Consider the following 22,320-nt stretch of genomic DNA (forward strand, 5'->3'; position numbering starts at 1 on the left):
CTTATAAATAAATATGTAAAAAGTATATATAGTGAAAATTGAATGCTCTAATTCATGAAATTAAATGTGATTTTAGTACTAGCCACCCTGCAATTCTATGTGTTTAACCCTTGCAAAGTGCCAGCAGCAGCAGTGCACATCTGGGTTTTGCGGCCACCACTGCTGATTGGCTCATATGGGCCAACAGTGCTCTGCAGCTCCCAAATGGTAATTTAACCACCTAGAGGTGGTTTAAATAAATACAAATAATTGTAGGGTCATTAGTGGTAAAATTACATGCTCTAATAAATTATAGCATGTTATTAATGCACTATAATATCAATTTAAATATGATAAAAATAAGTTGGTTAAATAAGATGTGAACCAATGAAAGCTTGTAATTTTATTTGCAGTTTTACCTGTATTATAAGAAATGTAATTTGCATAATACGACGTCCTAGAGTTGGGTAAAATGGAATACGATAGTTGAACTTGAATGTTTAAACAATATAATGGTTTCTAATTAGGCTTTTTTTTCTGAAATATCATCATTTTAATTGATAATGACCATGCATCTTTGTCATATAACAGACATCAATGGATGCAGATGACATTTCATTGGTTGAAATTGGCGCAGTTGATCGAAATTCCCCTCTTATTGTAAGTACACAAAATGGTCAAATAAGATATGAGTTATGTAATGATGTGATATATAATTATGCTGTTAGTTACTATGTAGAAGTGCCTGTTTATGAAGAGAATTTCCAAATATTGTGTTAATTAATTCTTTAAATAAAATACTAATGTTAAAAAAGGGGCCGCATGAAAAAGATTATAATATATGATTTCCTGTACAAATCCTATTAATAGCTGCTTTAAAAATACACTAAGATTAGATATAAATGTGAAATTCAAAATAGTATAAAATGGAGATAGCTCCTCTCTATTCTATATTATTATTATTATCATCATCATCATCATCATCATCAGTAAGCCAATGGCATGAGTCATATATAAGCAGCCACCAATCAACAGCTAGCAGTTAGCTCCCAGCTCACGAGGCTACCCCAGCTATGGTTTTCAAGAAAGTTTACCAAAAGAACAAAGCAAATTAGATTTAAAAAAAAGTAAAGTCCAAAGTTGATTATTGATTATTTATTAAAATGGTGTTCTCTGTGTGCTCTATGTGAATCATAAAATAAAAATGTTGGGTTTCATGTCTCTTTAAGTTAAAGGTACATGATACCAAAACCTTTTCTTTCCTGATTCATATAGAGCATACAATTTTAAACAACTTTACCATTCAATTTGATTATATACTTCATTCTATTGGTCTCCTTTTTTGAAAAAGCAGCAATGTACTACTGGGAGTTAGCTAAACACATTGGGTGAATCAATAACATGAGCCATAACAGGTGGCCACCTGGAGCTGCAGGGTGTACAGGGAGGGGCATGTAGTGTGCCTCTGGACAGCACATACATAGTACAGATGGACACCACTATTCATGAAGATACTGCAGCACATGTAGCTCATAACTGTCCAGAAAAACATGCCCTAGTTACAAACCCTAAACCATATATGTGCAGCCGCCAATCAGCAGCTCCTGAGCCTACCTAGGTATGTTTTTAATTAAAGGATATCAAGAGAACAAAACAAATGAGATACTAGAAGTAAATTGGAAAGTTGTTTAAAACCACATGATCTATCTAAATCATAAGAAAAAAAATGGGTTTCATGTCACTTTAAAGTTGTTTTTTTTTTTTAAATTGATAGCCTGCCTAATCATAGGCTAAAAACAACCCTAATAAGTTATAAAGTGAGACGCACAGGTCACCGTTTACTAAAATGTAACTTTTATAACAAAACATTAACAGGACTCTGAAATACACTGTCAGAGATAGCAGTACCTTAGCGCCACTGTGTCAGCTGACGTGATTTGGCTATTGTCGTACTCATAGCTGGAGAACGCAGCCCATATGTTTTACAATATCTTATTTTAGATACAACAAACAAACAAAAAAAGTCCATTCAAATCTAACTTTTTTAAAGGGAAATGTAGCTTGTATTGATTCCTGGTCTTTTTTTGTTAATTAATGAAGCTAAAGATTTCACAATTAACTGATCTGTAAGATTCTGAGAAACACAAACTTTCCTCCTAATTAATATGTTATTCAGAGTGAACAACACCACTTTGTCACAAGTGTCAATCCCTGCCTAAATGTGCTTTACTGAATATAAAGATACAGAGTGATAGTGTTGATGAAGCTATCTATAAGGATTGATAATTGTTGACAGGTAATCAATCACATAAACTATTAGCTCTGGAGACACTGACAGAATAGTTACAAGCAAATGCTTTAACACCTTACCTGCCAGACAGGACTGCAAACTATTGTGTCATCAATTGTTTTCATAATTTATGTGGTTAAACAATGGGGAAGTATTTTGGCCTTATAAATACATATATTATAACATCTGATTTCTTAATGGCTGCTTCCATTTAAAGGGACAGTAAAGTCTTAATTAGGCATTTCTGATTTAAACAGAGCATACAATTTTAAATAACTTTCCAATTGACTTTTATTATTTAATTTGCTTCCTTCTCTTGTTATATTTGCTAAAAAGCTCAGGCGCAGCAAAGAACCTAGGTTCTAGCTGCTAATTGGTGGCTGCATATATATACTGATTGTCATTGGCTCATCCATGTGTTCAGTTAGAAACCAGTAGTGCATTGCTTCTCCTTCAACAAATAATACAATGAGAATGAAGCAAATTTGTTAATAGAAGTAAACTGGAAAGTTGTTTAAAATTGTATTTTCTACCTAAATCATGAAATACATTTTTTTGGTTTCATGTCCCTTTAATGAACATAACCAGGGCGGACTAAAGATATTGTGCTGCCTGGGTCCGAGAATGTGATGACGTCCCCCAGTAGTAACATAACTGATTAGTCTTTTATATGCACAGTTTGTGAGGTACCCGATTCTACTGAGCATGTGCAAGATTCACAGAATATAGATATGTGCATTTTGTGATTGGCTGATGGCTGTCACATGATGCATTAGAAAAGATTAGAAAGTGTAACTAACTGGCATTTGTTAGAAAAAAAATCTACTACTCATTTGAAATTCAAACTAAGTGATTTTTCATTGTCTCTTTATTATGCATTTACTGATTATTGTTTTCTACTGTGTTAAGTTTTAAAGGACAATGCCACAATTGCATACTCTAATTTGTTAGAAGCTATAATTTTTGCATTGCTGTCTTTAGCTTATTATAGCCTAGATCAGAGCTATAGTTTGTTAACATAACTTGAGTGCAATATATGTCACTTACATTTTTGAGCTTATATTACAAATCAAAAAAGTAATTTTTTATTGCTCAAGTGATAGTCTAGAGTGTCCTGATGTGCTATGGAGGCGATCAAAATCTATTAGCGATTTACTTCCAAAATGTTTTTTCCCTTTCTGACTGAGGGCCAGATTACAAGTGGCGTGCTAGTTAGCTATTTCACTCACGTTCAAACACCGACAGAAGTAAACTTTTAATAAACGCAGGTTAGCACACGTATTACAAGTTTAAAGCAAAATGTTTGTATGCGAACAAAAGCCACTAACTTAAGTACTTCGGAAATCGCAACCGTGCTAACTTCTTCTCCTCGTCAACTTCAATGAACTAACACTTATTGCTTGCGTAATAACCCAACAGGAGTTTAAACTGCAGAGCTAACCCAAAGGTAGTTATGAATATTTTAAATTTTTTTCTCGTAGAAACAAAATGTTCTTTTTATTTTTAAATGGATATTTCTATATGTATCTAATGAATTTTTCATAATATATATATATATATATATATATACAGTATACATACATATATCTATATTTTTATATGTGTATATATATATATATATATATATATATATATATACTGTATATATATATATATATATATATATATATATATATATATATATATATATAAATATATATAGTTTTCTTTCTTGTAATTGGCAAGAGTCCATGAGCTAGTGACGTATGGGATATACAATCCTACCAGGAGGGGCAAAGTTTCCCAAACCTCAAAATGCCTATAAATACATCCCTCACCACACCCACAATTCAGTTTTACAAACGTTGCCAAAACTTACAAAGTTTGTGCTAAGATTTCTACGTTGATATGCGCTTCTCAGCATTGTTGAAGCCCAATTCCTCTCAGAGTACAGCAAATGTCAGAGGGACGTGAAGGGAGTATCACTTATTGAATACGATAATTTCCCTAACGGGGGTCTATTTCATAGGTTCTCTGTTATCGGTCGTAGAGATTCATCTCCTACCTCCCTTTTCAGATCGACAATATACTCTCAATTTACCATTACCTCTACTGATAACTGTTTCAGTACTGGTTTGGCAATCTGCTATATGTGGATGGGTGTCTTTTGGTAAGAATGATTTTTATTTCTTAAGACACCTCAGCTATGGTTTGGCACTTTATGCATTTATATATAGTTCTAAATATATGTATTGTACTTATATTTGCCATGAGTCAGGTTCATGTATTTCCTTCTGCAGACTGTCAGTTTCATATTTGGGGAATATAAACATTTTTTTAAGAAATGTATTTCTTACCTGGGGTTTAGTCTTTTTTTCAATTGACTACTTGCAAATTGCGGGCGGTATTAGGCCCACGGGTGCGTCAAATGCTAAATTTTATTGTGTCATTCTTGGCGCGAAAATATTTTTGGCGCAAAAAAATAAGTCTACGACGCAACTTCGTCATTTCCGGTGTAATACTTGACGCCGAGACATTTCACATGGTTGCGTCATTAGTGACGCGAGTGTGTAATTTCCGGTTATTTTTGGCGCCAAAAAAGTTTAAGTTACATTGTGCGCCATACTTGGCGCCAAACTTTTTCATTATTTCAATACCCCATTGGTGTTTGCCTCTTGCCTTTTTTTCTATCAGAGGGCTATGCTATTTGCATTTTTTCCCATTCCTGAAACTGTCATATAAGGAAATAGATAATTTTGCTTTATATGTTGTTTTTTCTCTTACATTTTGCAAGATGTCTCAATCTGATCCTGCCTCAGAAGTTTCTGCTGGAACATTGCTGCCTGACATTGGTTCTAGCAAAGCTAAGTGCATTTGTTGTAAAATTGTAGAAATTATTTCGCCGAATGTCATTTGTAATAGTTGTCATGATAAACTTTTACATGCAGATAGTGTATCCATCAGTAATAGTACATTGCCAGTTGCAGTTCCTTCAACTTCTAATGTGCATGATATACCTGTAAATTTTAAAGAATTTGTTTCTAATTCTATCCTGAAGGCTTTGTCTGCATTTCCACCTTCTAATAAACGTAAAAGGTCTTTTAAAACTTTTCATTTAGTTGATGAAATTTCAAATGACCAACAACATAATAATTTATCCTCTTCTGATGAGGATCTATCTGATACAGAAGATCCTTCCTCAGACATTGACACTGACAAATCTACTTATTTATTTAAAATAGAGTATATGCGTTCTTTATTAAAAGAAGTGTTAATTACTTTGGATATTGAGGTAACCAGTCCTCTTGAAGTTCAGTCTAATAAACGTTTAAATGCTGTTTTTAAACCTCCTGTGGTTTCTCCAGGGGTTTCTCCTATTCCTGAGGCTATTTCTGATATGATTTCTAAGGAATGGAATAAGCCAGGTACTTCTTTTATTCCTTCTTCAAGGTTTAAAAAATTGTATCCTTTACCAGCAAAATCTATAGAGTTTTGGGAAAAAATTCCCAAAGTTGATGGGGCTATTTCTACTCTTGCTAAACGTACCACTATTCCTATGGAAGATAGTACTTCCTTTAAGGATCCTTTAGATAGGAAGCTTGAATCTTATCTAAGGAAGGCCTATTTATATCCAGGTCATCTTCTCAGACCTGCAATTTCTTTGGCTGATGTTGTGGCTGCATCAACTTTTTGGTTGGAGAATTTAGCGCAACAGGAATTGGATTCTGACTTATCTAGCATTACTCGCTTACTACAATATGCTAATCATTTTTAAGAGCTTTGTGGCTTATATCTTGGAATGCTGATATGACATCTAAATCTAGATTACTATTTCTTTCTTTCCAAGGTAATAATTTATTTGGTTCTCAGTTGGATTCTATTATTTCAACTGTCACTGGGGGAAAGGGAGTTTTTCTGCCTCAGGATAGAAAACCTAAGGGTAAATCTAAGGCTTCTAACCGTTTTCGTTCCTTTCGTCAGAATAAGGAACAAAAACTCAATCCTCCCCCCAAGGAATCTGCTTCCAATTGGAAGCCTTCCTCAAATTGGAATAAATCCAAGCCATTTAGGAAACCAAAGTCAGCCCCTAAGTCCGCATGAAGGTGCGGCCCTCATTCCAGCTCAGCTGGTCGGGGCAGATTAAGGTTTTTCAAGGATATTTGGATAAAATCTGTCCAAAATCAATGGATTCAGAGCATTGTCTCTCAAGGGTATCGAATAGGATTCAGAGTAAGACCTCATGTGAGAAGATTTTTTTCTCTCACGTATCCCAGCAAATCCAGTAAAAGCTCAGGCTTTCCTGAAGTGTGTTTCAGACCTGGAGTCTTCAGGGGTAATCATGCCAGTTCCTTTTCAGGAACAAGGTTTGGGGTTTTATTCAAATCTATTCATTGTGCCAAAAAAAGGAAAATTTATTCAGACCAGTTCTGGATCTGAAAATTTTGAATCGTTATGTAAGAGTACCAACTTTCAAGATGGTGACTATAAGGACTATTCTGCCTTTTGTTCAGCGAGGACATTATATGTCCACAATAGACTTGCAGGATGCATACCTTCATATTCCGATTCATCCAGAACATTTATCAGTTTATGAGATTCTCTTTTCTAAACAAGCATTACCATTTGGCCTAGCAACAGCTCCAAGAATCTTTTTAAAGGTTCTGGGTGCCCTACTCTCTGTAATCAGAGAGGGTATTGTGGTGTTTCCTTATTTGGACGATATCTTGGTATTAGCTCAGTCTTTATGTACTGCAGAATCTCACACGAATCAACTAGTGTTGTTTCTTCGGAAACATGGTTGGAGGATCAATTTACCAAAAGGTTTCTTGATTCCTCAGACAAGGGTCACCTTTTTAGGCTTCCAGATAGATTCAGTGTCCATGACTTTGTCTCTAACAGACAAGAGACATTTAAAATTGGTTGCAGCCTGCCGGCACCTTCAGTCTCAGTCATTCCCTTCAGTGGCTATGTGCATGGAAGTTTTAGGTCTCATGACTGCAGCATCGGACGCGATCCCCTTTGTTCATTTTCACATGAGACCTCTACAGCTTTGTATGCTGAACCAATGGTGCAGGGATTATACAAAGATATCACAATTAATATCCTTAAATTCCAATGTACGACACTCTCTGACGTGGTGGATAGATCACCATCATTTAGTTCAAGGGGCTTCTTTTGTTCGGCCAACCTGGACTGTGATCACAACAGATGCGAATCTTTCAGGTTGGGAAGCTTTTTGGGGATCTCTGACAGCACAAGGGGTTTGGAAATCTCAAGAGGCGAGATTACCAATAAATATTTTAGAACTCCGTGCAATTTTCAGAGTTCTTCAGTTTTGGCCTCTGTTAAAGAGAGAACCGTTCATTTGTTTTCAGACAGACAATATCACAACAGTGGCATATGTCAATCATCAGGGTGGGACTCACAGTCCCCAAGTTATGAAAGAAGTATCTCGGATACTTGCTTGGGCGGAATCCAGCTCCTGTCTAATCTCTGCGGTGCATATCCCAGGTGTAGACAATTGGGAGGCGGATTATCTCAGCCGCCAGACTTTACATCCAGGGGAGTGGTCTCTCCATCCAGATGTATTTTCTCAGATTGTTCAGATGTGGGGTCTTCCAGAGATAGATCTCATGGCCTGTCATCTAAACAAGAAACTTCCCAGATACCTGTCCAGTTCCAGGGATGTTCAGGCGGAAGCAGTGGATGCGCTGACACTTCCTTGGTGTTATCATCCTGCTTACATTTTCCCGCCTCTAGTTCTCTTTCCAAGAGTGATCTCCAAAATCATCATGGAACAATCATTTGTGTTGCTGGTGGCTCCAGCATGGCCACACAGGTTTTGGTATGCGGATCTGGTTCGGATGTCCAGTTGCCCATCTTGGCCACTTCCATTATGGCCAGACCTACTATCTCAAGGTCTGTTTTTCCATCAGGATCTCAAATCATTACATTTGAAGGTATGGAAATTGAACGCTTAGTACTGAGTCATAGAGGTTTCTCTGACTCAGTGATTAATACTATGTTACAAGCTCATAAATCTGTCTGTAGAAAGATTTATTATAGAGTTTGGAAGACTTACATTTCATGGTGTTCTTCTCATAAATTTTAGAATTCCTAGAATTTTATAGTTTCTTCAGGATGGTTTGGATAAGGGTTTGCTAGTTCCTTGAAAGGACAAATCTCCGCTCTTTCTGTTTTATTTCACAGATAGATTGCTATACTTCCTGATATACACTGTTTTGTACAGGCTTTAGTTCGTATTAAGCCTGTCATTAAATCAATTTCTCCTCCTTGGAGTCTTAATTTGGTTCTGAAGGCTTTACAGGCTCATCCATTTGAACCTATGCATTCTTTGGACATTAAACTACTTTCTTGGAAAGTGTTGTTCCTTTTGGCCATCTCTTCTGCTAGAAGAGTTTATGAGCTATCTGCTCTTTCTTGTGAGTCTCCTTTTCTGATTTTTCATCAGGATAAGGCAGTTTTGCGGACTTCTTTTCAATTTTTACCTTAGGTTGTGAATTCTAACAAAATTAATAGAGAAATTGTTGTCCCTTCCTTATGTCCTAATCCTAAGAATTCTTTGGAAATATCCTTACATTCTTTGGATGTGGTAAGAGCTTTGGAATATTATGTGGAAGCTACTAAAGATTTCAGGAAGACTTCCAGTCTATTTGTTTTATTTTCTGGTCCTAGGAAAGGTCAGAAGGCTTCTGCTATTTCCTTGGCTTCTTGGTTGAAACTTTTGATTCATCAAGCTTATTTGGAGTCAGGTCATGCCCGGCCTCAGAGAATTACAGCTCATTCTACTAGATTAGTCTCCAATTCGTGGGCTTTTAAGAATGAAGCTTCAGTTGATCAGATTTGCAAAGCAGCAACTTGGTCCTGTTTGCATACATTTACTAAATTCTTCGGAAGCAGTTATTGGTAGAAAAGTTCTTCAGGCAGCTGTTTCAGTTTGATTCTTCTGCTTTTGATTTAAGTTTTTTTCTTTCAATTATGAAAATAAACTTATTTTTTTGGGTTGTGGATTAATTTTTTTCAGCGGAAAATGGCTGTTTTTATTTTATTTTATTCCCTCCCTCTCTAGTGACTCTTGAGTGGAGATCCACATCTTGGGTATTGCTATTCCATACATCACTAGCTCATGGACTCTTGCCAATTACATAAAAGAAAACATAATTTATGTAAGAACTTACCTGATAAATTAATTTCTTTCATTTTGGCAAGAGTCCATGAGGCCCACCCTTTTTTATGGTGGTTATGATTTTTTGTATAAAGCACAATTATTTCCAAATTTATTTTGTTGATGATTTCTACTCCTTTCTTTATCACCCCACTGCTTGGCTATTCGTTAAACTGAATTGTGGGTGTGGTGAGGGGTGTATTTATAGGCATTTTGAGGTTTGGGAAACTTTGCCCCTCCTGGTAGGATTGTATATCCCATACGTCACTAGCTCATGGACTCTTGCCAATATGAAAGAAATGAATTTATCAGGTAAGTTCTTACATAAATTATGTTTATATATATATATATATATATATATATATACATATATATATTTATATATATATATATATATATAAATATAAATATACACAGTATATGAATATCTATTTAGAAATACATACATTTTCCCCTATGTGAAGAGCATTGAAATGTAAAATATTTATAATGCATACATAGTAAAACACATTATTAAATATTAAAATTGAATACAAATATTTTTCTTATTTTCAGGTATTTTAGTGGAAAGGGCTCCAGAATGTGTGTGTGTGTGTGCGTGTGTGTGTATATATATATATATATATATATATATATATATATATATATATATATATATATGTGTGTGTGTGTGTATACATGTGTATATATACATATATACACATATAACCATAAATACACATATACCTTTTAATAACCCTTGTAACTCTTTAATATTTATGTTAATATTTTTATTAGATAGTGTATATATGAATGTAATACTTTATTATAATGTATTTATGTAGTGTTTAATGCAATTTTTTTAGCCTTAACCCTTCACGCAAGTGCAAATTTCGTTTGCTCTTGTGCAGTCACGCTTAAAACTTTTAATATCCGCACAAGTTAATATGGGCACTATATATCAATATTGCGTGAGCACTAACGTTAGAGAGACACTTGTAATATAGCCCAGAATCTGTCTCGAGTTTCTTGAGTGATCACAATACTATGGCCTAGATTACAAGTGTAGCGCTAATTTATTGTGTTCTCGCAAACAGGCAAATTTGCCCATTTGTGGGCGCGCAATAAATAACCAGCCATTACTAGTGGCTGGTTATTGCTTCTGCGAGTTGTGTGTTCCCTGTAAATAAATAGGTATATGCCTACATACATATATATTTATTTGTTAATGTGATGTTGATGGACGGCCACTCCTTGGCTTATCTGCAATTTCAGTTTCTCCTTCTTGAAACTTCTTCACCCAACACCTAACATTGCTCTGCTTTATCCATTAGAAGTATAGGGCACGCTAATAGCATGATCTGCTTTATCCAGTAGAAGTATAGGGCATACTAATAGCATGCTCTGCTTTATCCAGTAGAAGTATATGGCACGCTAATAGCATGATCTGCTTTATCCAGTAGAAGTATAGGGCACGCTAATAGCATGCTCTGCTTTATTCAGTAGAAGTATAGGGCGCGCTAATAGCATGCTCTGCTTTATCCAGTAGAAGTATAGAGCGCGCTAATAGCATGATCTGCTTTATCCAGTAGAAGTATAGGGCACACTAATAGCATGATCTGCTTTATCCAGTAGAAGTATAGGGCACACTAATAGCATGATCTTCTTTATCCAGTAAAGTATAGGGCACACTAATAGCATGATCTGCTTTATCCAGTAGAAGTATAGGGCACGCTAATAGCATGCTCTGCTTTATCCAGTAGAAGTATAGGGCACACTAATAGCATGATCTGCTTTATCCAGTAGAAGTATAGGGTACACTAATAGCATGATCTGCTTATCCAGTAGAAGTATAGGGCACACTAATAGCATGATCTGCTTTATCCAGTAGAAGTATAGGGCACACTAATAGCATGCTCTGCTTTATCCAGTAGAAGTATAGGGCACACTAATAGCATGCTCTGCTTTATCCAATAGAAGAATAGGGCACACTAATAGCATGATCTGCTTTATCCAGTAGAAGTATAGGGCACACTAATAGCATGCTCTGCTGTTTCCAGTAGAAGTATAGGGCACGCTAATATCATGATCTGCTTTATCCAGTAGAAGTATAGGGCACACTAATAGCATGATCTGCTTTATGCAGTAGAAGTATAGGGCACACTAATAGCATGCTCTGCTTTATCCATTAGAAGAATAGGGCACACTAATAGCATGCTCTGCTTTATCCAGTAGAAGTATAGGGCACACTAATAGCATGCTCTGCTTTATCCAGTAGAAGTATAGGGCACACTAATAGCATACTCTGCTTTATCCATTAGAAGAATAGGGCACACTAATAGCATGCTCTGCTTTATCCAGTAGAAGTATAGGGCACGCTAATAGCATGATCTGCTTTATCCAGTAGAAGTATAGGGCACGCTAATAGAATGCTCTGCTTTATCCAGTATAAGTATAGGGCACACTAATAGCATGATCTGCTTTATCCAGTAGAAGTATAGGGCACGCTAATAGCATGATCTGCTTTTTCCAGTAGAAGTATAGGGCACGCTAATAGCATGCTCGGCTTTATCCAGTAGAAGTATAGGGCACACTAATAGCATGATCTGCTTTATCCAGTAGAAGTATAGGGCACACTAATAGCATGCTCTGCTTTATCCAGTAGAAGTATAGGGCACACTAATAGCATGCTCTGCTTTATCCAGTAGAAGTATAGGGCACACTAATAGCATGATCTGCTTTATCCAGTAGAAGTATAGGGCACACTAATAGCATGATCTTCTTTATCCAGTAGAAGTATAGGGCACACTAATAGCATGCTCTGCTGTTTCCAGTAGAAGTATTGGGCACGCTAATAGCATGATCTGCTTTATCCAGTAATAGTATAGGGCACGCTAATAGCATGCTCTGCTTTATCCAGTAGAAGTATAGGGCACACTAATAGCATGATCTGCTTTATGCAGTAGAAGTATAGGGCACACTAATAGCATGCTCTGCTATATCCATTAGAAGAATAGGGCACACTGATAGCATGCTCTGCTTTATCCAGTAGAAGTATAGGGCACAGTAATAGCATGCTCTGCTTTATCCAGTAGAAGTATAGGGCACACTAGCATGATCTTCTTTACTGGATAAAGAAGATCATGCTATTAGTGTGCCCTATACTTCTACTGGATAAAGCAGATCATGCTATTAGTGTGCCCTATACTTCTACTGGATAAAGCAGATCATGCTATTAGCGCGCTCTATACTTCTACTGGATAAAGCAGAGCATGCTATTAGCGCGCCCTATACTTCTACTGAATAAAGCAGAGCATGCTATTAGCGTGCCCTATACTTCTACTGGATAAAGCAGATCATGCTATTAGTGTGCCATATACTTTACTGGATAAAGAAGATCATGCTATTAGTGTGCCCTATACTTCTACTGGATAAAGCAGATCATGCTATTAGTGTGCCCTATACTTCTACTGGATAAAGCAGATCATGCTATTAGTGTGCCCTATACTTCTACTGGATAAAGCAGATAATGCTATTAGCGCGCTCTATACTTCTACTGGATAAAGCAGAGCATGCTATTAGCGCGCCCTATACTTCTACTGGATAAAGCAGAGCATGCTATTAGCGCGCCCTATACTTCTTTTGAATAAAGCAGAGCATGCTATTAGCGTGCCCTATACTTCTACTGGATAAAGCAGATCATGCTATTAGCGTGCCATATACTTCTACTGGATAAAGCAGAGCATGCTATTAGTGTGCCCTATACTTCTACTGGATAAAGTAGAAGTATAGGGCACGCTAATAGCATGCTCTGCTGTTTCCAGTAGAAGTATAGGGCACACTAATAGCATGCTCTGCTTTATCCAGTAGAAGTATAGGGCACGCTAATAGCATGCTCTGATTTATCCAGTAGAAGTATAGAGCACGCTAATAGCATGCTCTGCTTTATCCAGTAGAAGTATAGGGCACGCTAATAGCATGCTCTGCTTTATCCAGTAGAAGTATAGGGCACGCTAATAGCATGCTCTGCTTTATCCAGTAGAAGTATAGGGCACGCTAATAGCATGCTCTGCTTTATCCAGTAGAAGTATAGGGCACTCTAATAGCATGATCTGCTTTATGCAGTAGAAGTATAGGGCACACTAATAGTATGATCTGCTTTATCCATTAGAAGTATAGGGCACACTAATAGCATGATCTGCTTTATGCAGTAGAAGTATAGGGCACACTAATAGCATGATCTGCTTTATCCAGTAGAAGTATAGGGCACACTAATAGCATGATCTGCTTTATCTAGTAGAAGTATAGGGCACGCTAATAGCATGCTCTGCTTTATCCAGTAGAAGTATAGGGCACACTAATAGCATGATCTGCTTTATCCAGTAGAAGTATAGGGCGCACTAATAGCATGATCTGCTTTATCCAGTAGAAGTATAGGGCACACTAATAGCATGATCTGCTTTATCCAGTAGAAGTAAGACACAGGGAGCGGTACAGCGCCAGAAGGCCAAGGGACAAATATACAAAACTGCCGATACGTTTAAAAATGTGGATTTATTACAATCAGATAAAATAATAAATTGTACAATAAGATAAAACCAAGTGGTGTAGTGGCAAAAATTGCCAAACAAGTATTAAAACATATATAAAACCATAGGACGGTTAGTGGATTTAAAAAACTGTAAAATCAGAAATACCTTGGCATTCATATAATTAACGTAGAAGTCTAGGGTACATAAAAAGGTTGATAGCGCTGTCTGAGAATTCAATGGGTGGGATGTGGTGGGTCAGTGGAGTAGGCTATGGATCCATATTTAGTGTACACTGTGGTGAAGTGTGGGAGGTGCGTGCAGAGTTATGCAAAATTATGAGAGTAACCCTTTTCAGAGTAGACCTGGATGTGGATGCTTAAAAGCTACCAGAGAACAAATATAATGTAGCAAAATACAACACAGTAAAAGTGGTTACAGGTGGAATGTGACAAAGTGCAACACAGTGGAAATAATAAAATTGGATGAAAAATCACAAATAAAAAGTACACATGAATAAATGTCGAATGAGAACTAGGACTCCGACATAAAAACAAAAGATATCCAATCAAAAATAGTGAGGGGTCCTAAAAAAAAAAAAAAAAAACCAATAGGATGAAAATTTAAAGTCAAATTATTAGTCAATGAAAAATCAAAAAAATGAAAAATCCAAAAAATGATGCTCAACAAAGGAGGGATGGAGAACAAAGTGAGTGCGAAAATCGGTGCGAAAAAAACGGAAAAAACAGGCATAAAAAGTTAATCCATTTGTTATCCAAATTGTGACCAATAGGTGATCCAAATATATCACAGTGGTGATAAAAAATTAAAGTCTAATCACAACAAAGCCAGGTGAAAAAAAGGAATATAAAATAAAGTGTAATGGGTGAGACAAGGTAAATTCCAGGGATCCCAATGAACTTTAGGCAATCAGCGGCTCAATATTGTCGTCCCTAGTAGATTCCTGCAACCCAAAATAACAACATAGCGTAATACAGTAAAAAATAGTAATAATAGAGTAGAAAAGATGCTTACCAAAGGGTCTACGCGTTTCGGTCCTCAAAAGACCTTTTTCAAGACTGATCCAGTGGTAAGCAAAGCATCTTTAAATAGGGGTTTGCTGGAATACCCGGATGTGGCTTACAAAACATTCCACTTCCGGTTCCGCTTGGTTTTTGGAAATAAAGTTGCTTTAATTGTCAAATATATGGATTGTTTGTCAATATATTTCATGTCATATAAGGGGTATTTCAGTGAACGTGCTTATGGCAACATTATTGCATGTATTTGGATGTATCAAAAAACGGAAAGCGAAAGTCGTGACATCACTTCCGGTTTACGGACCAGACTGGCATGCCTCTGTATCCTCACCTGATATTCAGTACATCCAAATTAAACAACTGTTGCAGCATGCTAACCAATTAGCGGCGATATCCCCAGACCCCCCGCCCCTATGGGCACTCGCAAAAAGAAACACAATTGTCAGTTGGAGATGCCATATGTATCTCTTAAGTGTATTTTGCAACACTTATGGTAATCGAAAGCAGCTAAAAATAAAATACAATACAGAGCATGGTCACTTTTTGGACCGTCTTTGTATATTGGAAGTTGCGAGTGCCCTATTTTGGACTCAACGGGTCTTGATATATATTCATACATGTGTACAGTATATGACATCATCATAACATCATGGCCCAATTTCTTATTAGGCAGGGTATTTTGGTCAAATAACAGTACATCTTGTAATCCACATTTTGAAAAGTGGATTGATATGGTGCCTTGGGTTATCGTGAACTGGTACCAGGCAGTGGTTTTGCTATAATTTTTCTATGGTATAGAGACCAATCGTTCATAGGTGGTGCCTATGATCGGATTGCTTATGTTGGTAATATTGAGGAGATGTTTTTCGCTACAGAACAAAAATCTATTGGATGTGATATAGCATTTACTTTAGAAAATAACAGTTAGGGTTGGAAATGTTATCCTAATATGGGTACTCAAATATATTTTATTTTAGTGTTTGTTAAGTGTGAGGTTAATTGTAGGTGTATCTTAGCCCGTTTGGACCTTTTTTTTTTATATATTATCAATCAAGAGGCAATAACTTAGAGAAATAGGAGCGGACTAGACTTTTAAGGTCAAAATTGGGGTTATTCTATATTTAGTTGTTACTTTAATGAGAGGTTGGTGGATTGGCATTTTGAAGTCGAGCATAATATCGGGTGTCACTTACATATAAGGAGAACTGATGAATGTGTATGAGCAGGGATTGATGAACCTATCGGGTTAAAATTGGACCCGACATAGCATTTATGTAGAGGGAACTTCTATTATGTAATCGTAGGGTAATATACCATTTGTCCTGTTATATCTAGGAGTGCGTGTAGTAATTCTTTTAAGAGGGAAGGTATTCCTAACTAACTATCTAAGGTTCAGATAAGTTTAAGTAAGATGTTTTCATGTATGGGGAGGAAAGTTGGTGAGACCTAACGTTTGATTTGAATCATAGGTGGGCATAGGAGTGGGTTCTCATTACTGATTAAAGAGGTGGGCCAGGTCCTCTTTATTGTTTAGACCTTTTGGGTGTAGGCAGTCCAAAAGGAAAATCCATTTCGACTCTGCCCTGAGAAGGATTTTTTCAAAGTCCCCTCCCCTCCAATTTTTCATTATTTTTTGTATGCCCATGAATCTCATCTCCTGTATTCTGCCATTGTGTTTATCTGAAAAATGTTTATATAGTATGGTGTCCTTATTTTGTTTTTCGATCAGTAATATATGCTCTCTCAGCCTATCTCTGAGGCTTCTTGAAGTCTGGCCAACATACTGGAGGCCACAGGAACACTCGATGAGATAGATGACCCCTGTGTCTTTGCATCTGATAATGTCCTTAATTGTAAATTCTTCTCCAGTTTGGAATGAATGGACTTGTTTAGTCTTAATCCCTCTCTTGCAAGCTTTACAAGAGTGGCATGGGAAATACCCTTTCAGTGGTTTTCCCTGTAAGTCGTGTGTTTTTGTTTTTTTCTTTCGAGGCAAGCTTGGAGCTAATACGTTTTTTAGGTTACTTGTTTTTTTATATACAAAGCTGGGTCGATCAGGGAGTAAGTTCCCAATGATCTCGTCGTCTTTCAGCAGATGCCAGTGTTTTTTAAAAAAATTTTCCATAATATATCTGTTACTGCTGTACTCTGTGATCATTGGTACATTGAGTCTTCCTTCTGTCCCGTATCCTTTCTTTTCTTTGTACTTTGTTAGATCTTTCCTTTCCACCTTTCTTACTTCCTCTATCTTGAGGTTTAGATCTTCTTCCTTATAGCCTCGTTCTACAAACTTTTCTTTTAGGCGGGTCACTTGTTTCTCCCAAGTCTGGATATTCGAACAGTTTTTTCGAACTCTTAAAAATTGACTTTTGGGGATGTTGTTTATCCATTTTTCATGATGGCAACTATTGTAATGCACATAGTTGTTACTATCAACTGTTTTGAAGTGCGTGGACGTTTCCAATTTGCTATTGTGGACTTCTATTTTTAAGTCCAGGAAGACTATTTCTTTTGGGCTCCAAATGTGGGTAAACTTTAGATTTAGAACATTTTTGTTCATAATCTCAATAGTATGTATGAGGTCTTGGGTTGTACCTTTCCAGATGATAAGAATATCATCGATATATCTGCGGTAGAGGACCAGGTCCGCGCTCGCTGGGCAGGAGTCCCAGAATATACTCTCCCATTTGCCCATATATAAGTTGGCATAGCTGGGCGCGAACCTGGTCCCCATAGCTGTACCGCAGATTTGTTGGTAGTATATTCCTTCATTGCAGAAGTAGTTGTGCTGTAGAATGTGTTGAATACTGTTCAATATAAACTTGGCCTGATCTTCCAACATCAGGGGATCTTTATCCAAGAACCATTTTATTGCTTCAAGTCCCTCTTTGTGGGGTATGCTGGTATATAAGGCGGCTACATCACAGGTGGCCATGATGTAGCCTTCTTCCCACGGGATCTCTTCCAGGATGTTTAGAACCTGTGTGGAATCTTTCAAGTATGATGGGAGGGCCTTTACGTACTTCTGAAGATGTTGGTCGACGTATTCGGACAAGTTACTTGTGAGTGACCCGATTCCAGAAATAATCGGACGTCCGGGAGGGTCCATCAGGGTTTTATGTATCTTGGGTAAATGGTATATTATAGGTGTCATCGGATGTTTTATGTCTAGATATCTATGCTCTTTTTCGTTCAAAATGCCGGAATTTTTGGCTGTTTTGAGAAGTTCCTTGAGTTCTTCTTGATATTGTTTCACAGGATTATTCCTAAGCTTTAGATATGTTTTTTGGTCGTCGAGAAGACGTTGGTTCTCTGCATTGTATTTTTCCCTGTCGAGAATAACGATGCCCCCGCCTTTATCGGCTGGCTTAATCGTTAGTTGGTTGTTCGCCTCAAGTTTCCTGATGGTCTCTGTATGTTGTTTGGTTAGGTTGTGTTTAATCTTTTTCAAACTCTTTTGTTTGACATCTCTAATATCTTTGGTGACCATGATTTCAAATGCGTCAATGGCATTTCCTTTAGCATGAGTGGGATAGAAGCTGGACTTAGGTTTGAGTCCCGTGTGGATATATGGATCTTCAGCATCAGCTGAGGTGTAGCTTCTGGGTATCGTTGTATCAAGAGCAGTTTTTAGGAAGTACCTTTTTAAGGTTAATTTCCTTATAAAATCCTTGGTACTCATAAATGTTTGGAATTTATCCATGCTCCTTGCCGGAGCAAAAGAGAGGCCATACTTCAGAACTTCCTTCTCTTCTTTTTTTATTTCGTATGAACTAAGGTTGAAGATTCCATCTTCAGTGGCCCTCTTATCGGATCCACGAGATGATGAAGGTATTTGTGTAAGATCCTTATTATCAGTTGCCCCATCGCTTGTTATTGGGGTCTTATTTCTCTTTGTTTTATTTCCCCCACGTTTGCCTCTTGTCTTCTTTTTTTGTCTCCTTTGTGGTTCAGAGGTCTCCTCCTCTAATTCTTTCTCTTGTCCTTTACTGCTGGTTGATTCATTTTTAAAAAATGTGAAGATGAGGCGATTTGGTTTAAAATCGTCCCTGAGTTTGTGTCGGCATTCGACAGGCTTCTGTTGGGATATCCGTTCTGTCTATCAGACATATCTGGTTTTCTACAGTTCGTCATATCATGTGGTTTATAAGAACTTTTTTCATATTCTCCATGTGTTCCATCTCTTCTTGGCATGTCAGAATTTGCCCAATTCCCATGCCTCGAACTAGTGATGTAGTCATTATTTTGATCTCCTCCATGTTTTTGGACATCATAATAGTTTTGGGGATATTGATTTTGACACATCGTACCTAGAAAAAGGAGAAGATGACTGTTTAGATGTCCAGACTATTTTTAAGAATCTAGAGAAATTATTAGTATCAGAGGTGAAGTATAAGGCAGACATATCATTTTTAAGAAAATGCATTGAACTTAAAATCATACCTAAGGGCTTAATGGTCACTAAAGATTGTGCCTTTCCAATACACAAACCCAAATATTCCTCTAGATGGGCAGAGGCTTTAGCCACTGCCTCAGTCACCCTAATGAATATCATCATTGATTATAGGGATGAACTATTAAATGACACGGACATTGAAATCAAGGAGGATGAGCAGATATTGATGAACTTAGAAAGTTCTGGCATTGACATTTCAGAAAAGAAATTAAATTTAGTTAAAAAAGTAACTAAAATAAGAGAGGATGTCATCACAAAGAAGACCAAAAAATTAAAGAGAGAACTAGACGAAAAAAGAGCTAGTGACAACGAATTAATTGAAACCACAGATCACACACAAAACATTGACCATATGGTAGGGAGTACATCGGTAAAACCTGACGATAATAGGGCATATGACAGACAACCAGAAGTTATGAATCAGAATATACAGCAACCGGGGCAGAATAGGTTTCGCCCACAAAAAACACATGTGAATAGATTTCAGAAAGATAGGCTACATTCAGAATATAGTCCTACCAGACCAGAATGGAATAGAACAGACCATAGAGATAATTCTAATTATAGAAAGGAGGAACAAATGTACTGGGGACCACAACATTACAGATCCGAACCCTACTATGGGCACTATGAGAGCCCCCAAAGGCCATGGGAAAGGGCTCCCTATCAGAAAGCCTTTAGACATAACTACAGAGATAGAGAACACTACGGCCAAACGAATTATTCATCATGGAACTACAGAAGAGGCCCAAGACGACACTATAGAGATGATAGGGGAAATTATCCCCAAAACTATTATGATGTCCAAAAACATGGAGGAGATCAAAATAATGACTACTTCACTAGTTCGAGGCATGGGAATTGGGCAAATTCTGACATGCCAAGAAGAGATGGAACACATGGAGAATATGAAAAAAGTTCTTATAAACCACATGATATGACGAACTGTAGAAAACCAGATATGTCTGATAGACAGAACGGATATCCCAACAGAAGCCTGTCGAATGCCGATACAAACTCAGGGACGATTTTAAACCAAATCGCCTCATCCTCAATTTTTTAAAAATGAATCAACCAGCAGTAAAGGACAAGAGAAAGAATTAGAGGAGGAGACCTCTGAACCACAAAGGAGACAAAAAAAGAAGACAAGAGGCAAACGTGGGGGAAATAAAACAAAGAGAAATAAGACCCCAATAACAAGCGATGGGGCAACTGATAATAAGGATCTTACACAAATACCTTCATCATCTCGTGGATCCGATAAGAGGGCCACTGAAGATGGAATCTTCAACCTTAGTTCATACGAAATAAAAAAAGAAGAGAAGGAAGTTCTGAAGTATGCCCTCTCTTTTGCTCCGGCAAGGAGCATGGATAAATTCCAAACATTTATGAGTACCAAGGATTTTATAAGGAAATTAACCTTAAAAAGGTACTTCCTAAAAACTGCTCTTGATACAACGATACCCAGAAGCTACACCTCAGCTGATGCTGAAGATCCATATATCCACACGGGACTCAAACCTAAGTCCAGCTTCTATCCCACTCATGCTAAAGGAAATGCCATTGACGCATTTGAAATCATGGTCACCAAAGATATTAGAGATGTCAAACAAAAGAGTTTGAAAAAGATTAAACACAACCTAACCAAACAACATACAGAGACCATCAGGAAACTTGAGGCGAACAACCAACTAACGATTAAGCCAGCCGATAAAGGCGGGGGCATCGTTATTCTCGACAGGGAAAAATACAATGCAGAGAACCAACGTCTTCTCGACGACCAAAAAACATATCTAAAGCTTAGGAATAATCCTGTGAAACAATATCAAGAAGAACTCAAGGAACTTCTCAAAACAGCCAAAAATTCCGGCATTTTGAACGAAAAAGAGCATAGATATCTAGACATAAAACATCCGATGACACCGATAATATACCATTTACCCAAGATACATAAAACCCTGATGGACCCTCCCGGACGTCCGATTATTTCTGGAATCGGGTCACTCACAAGTAACTTGTCCGAATACGTCGACCAACATCTTCAGAAGTACGTAAAGGCCCTCCCATCATACTTGAAAGATTCCACACAGGTTCTAAACATCCTGGAAGAGATCCCGTGGGAAGAAGGCTACATCATGGCCACCTGTGATGTAGCCGCCTTATATACCAGCATACCCCACAAAGAGGGACTTGAAGCAATAAAATGGTTCTTGGATAAAGATCCCCTGATGTTGGAAGATCAGGCCAAGTTTATATTGAACAGTATTCAACACATTCTACAGCACAACTACTTCTGCAATGAAGGAATATACTACCAACAAATCTGCGGTACAGCTATGGGGACCAGGTTCGCGCCCAGCTATGCCAACTTATATATGGGCAAATGGGAGAGTATATTCTGGGACTCCTGCCCAGCGAGCGCGGACCTGGTCCTCTACCGCAGATATATCGATGATATTCTTATCATCTGGAAAGGTACAACCCAAGACCTCATACATACTATTGAGATTATGAACAAAAATGTTCTAAATCTAAAGTTTACCCACATTTGGAGCCCAAAAGAAATAGTCTTCCTGGACTTAAAAATAGAAGTCCACAATAGCAAATGGGAAACGTCCACGCACTTCAAAACAGTTGATAGTAACAACTATGTGCATTACAATAGTTGCCATCATGAAAAATGGATAAACAACATCCCCAAAAGTCAATTTTTAAGAGTTCGAAAAAACTGTTAGAATATCCAGACTTGGGAGAAACAAGTGACCCGCCTAAAAGAAAAGTTTGTAGAACGGGGCTATAAGGAAGAAGATCTAAACCTCAAGATAGAGGAAGTAAGAAAGGTGGAAAGGAAAGATCTAACAAAGTACAAAGAAAAGAAAGGA

General features: G+C 37.3%; 1 protein-coding gene across 1 annotated transcript in view; it reads left to right on the forward strand.

Annotated features, from left to right (window-relative positions):
- The window catches only part of OPN4 (opsin 4), a 106,460-nt gene that overhangs the window by 76,897 nt on the left and 7,243 nt on the right, over positions 1–22,320 (forward strand). Inside the window, exon 11 of the mRNA XM_053692864.1 lies at positions 571–639. Coding sequence (XP_053548839.1) covers positions 571–639 — 69 coding nt within the window. The remainder of the gene's footprint in view (positions 1–570; positions 640–22,320) is intronic.

Source organism: Bombina bombina, chromosome 9 (assembly GCF_027579735.1).
Source record: "Bombina bombina isolate aBomBom1 chromosome 9, aBomBom1.pri, whole genome shotgun sequence".
NCBI lineage: Eukaryota > Metazoa > Chordata > Amphibia > Anura > Bombinatoridae > Bombina > Bombina bombina.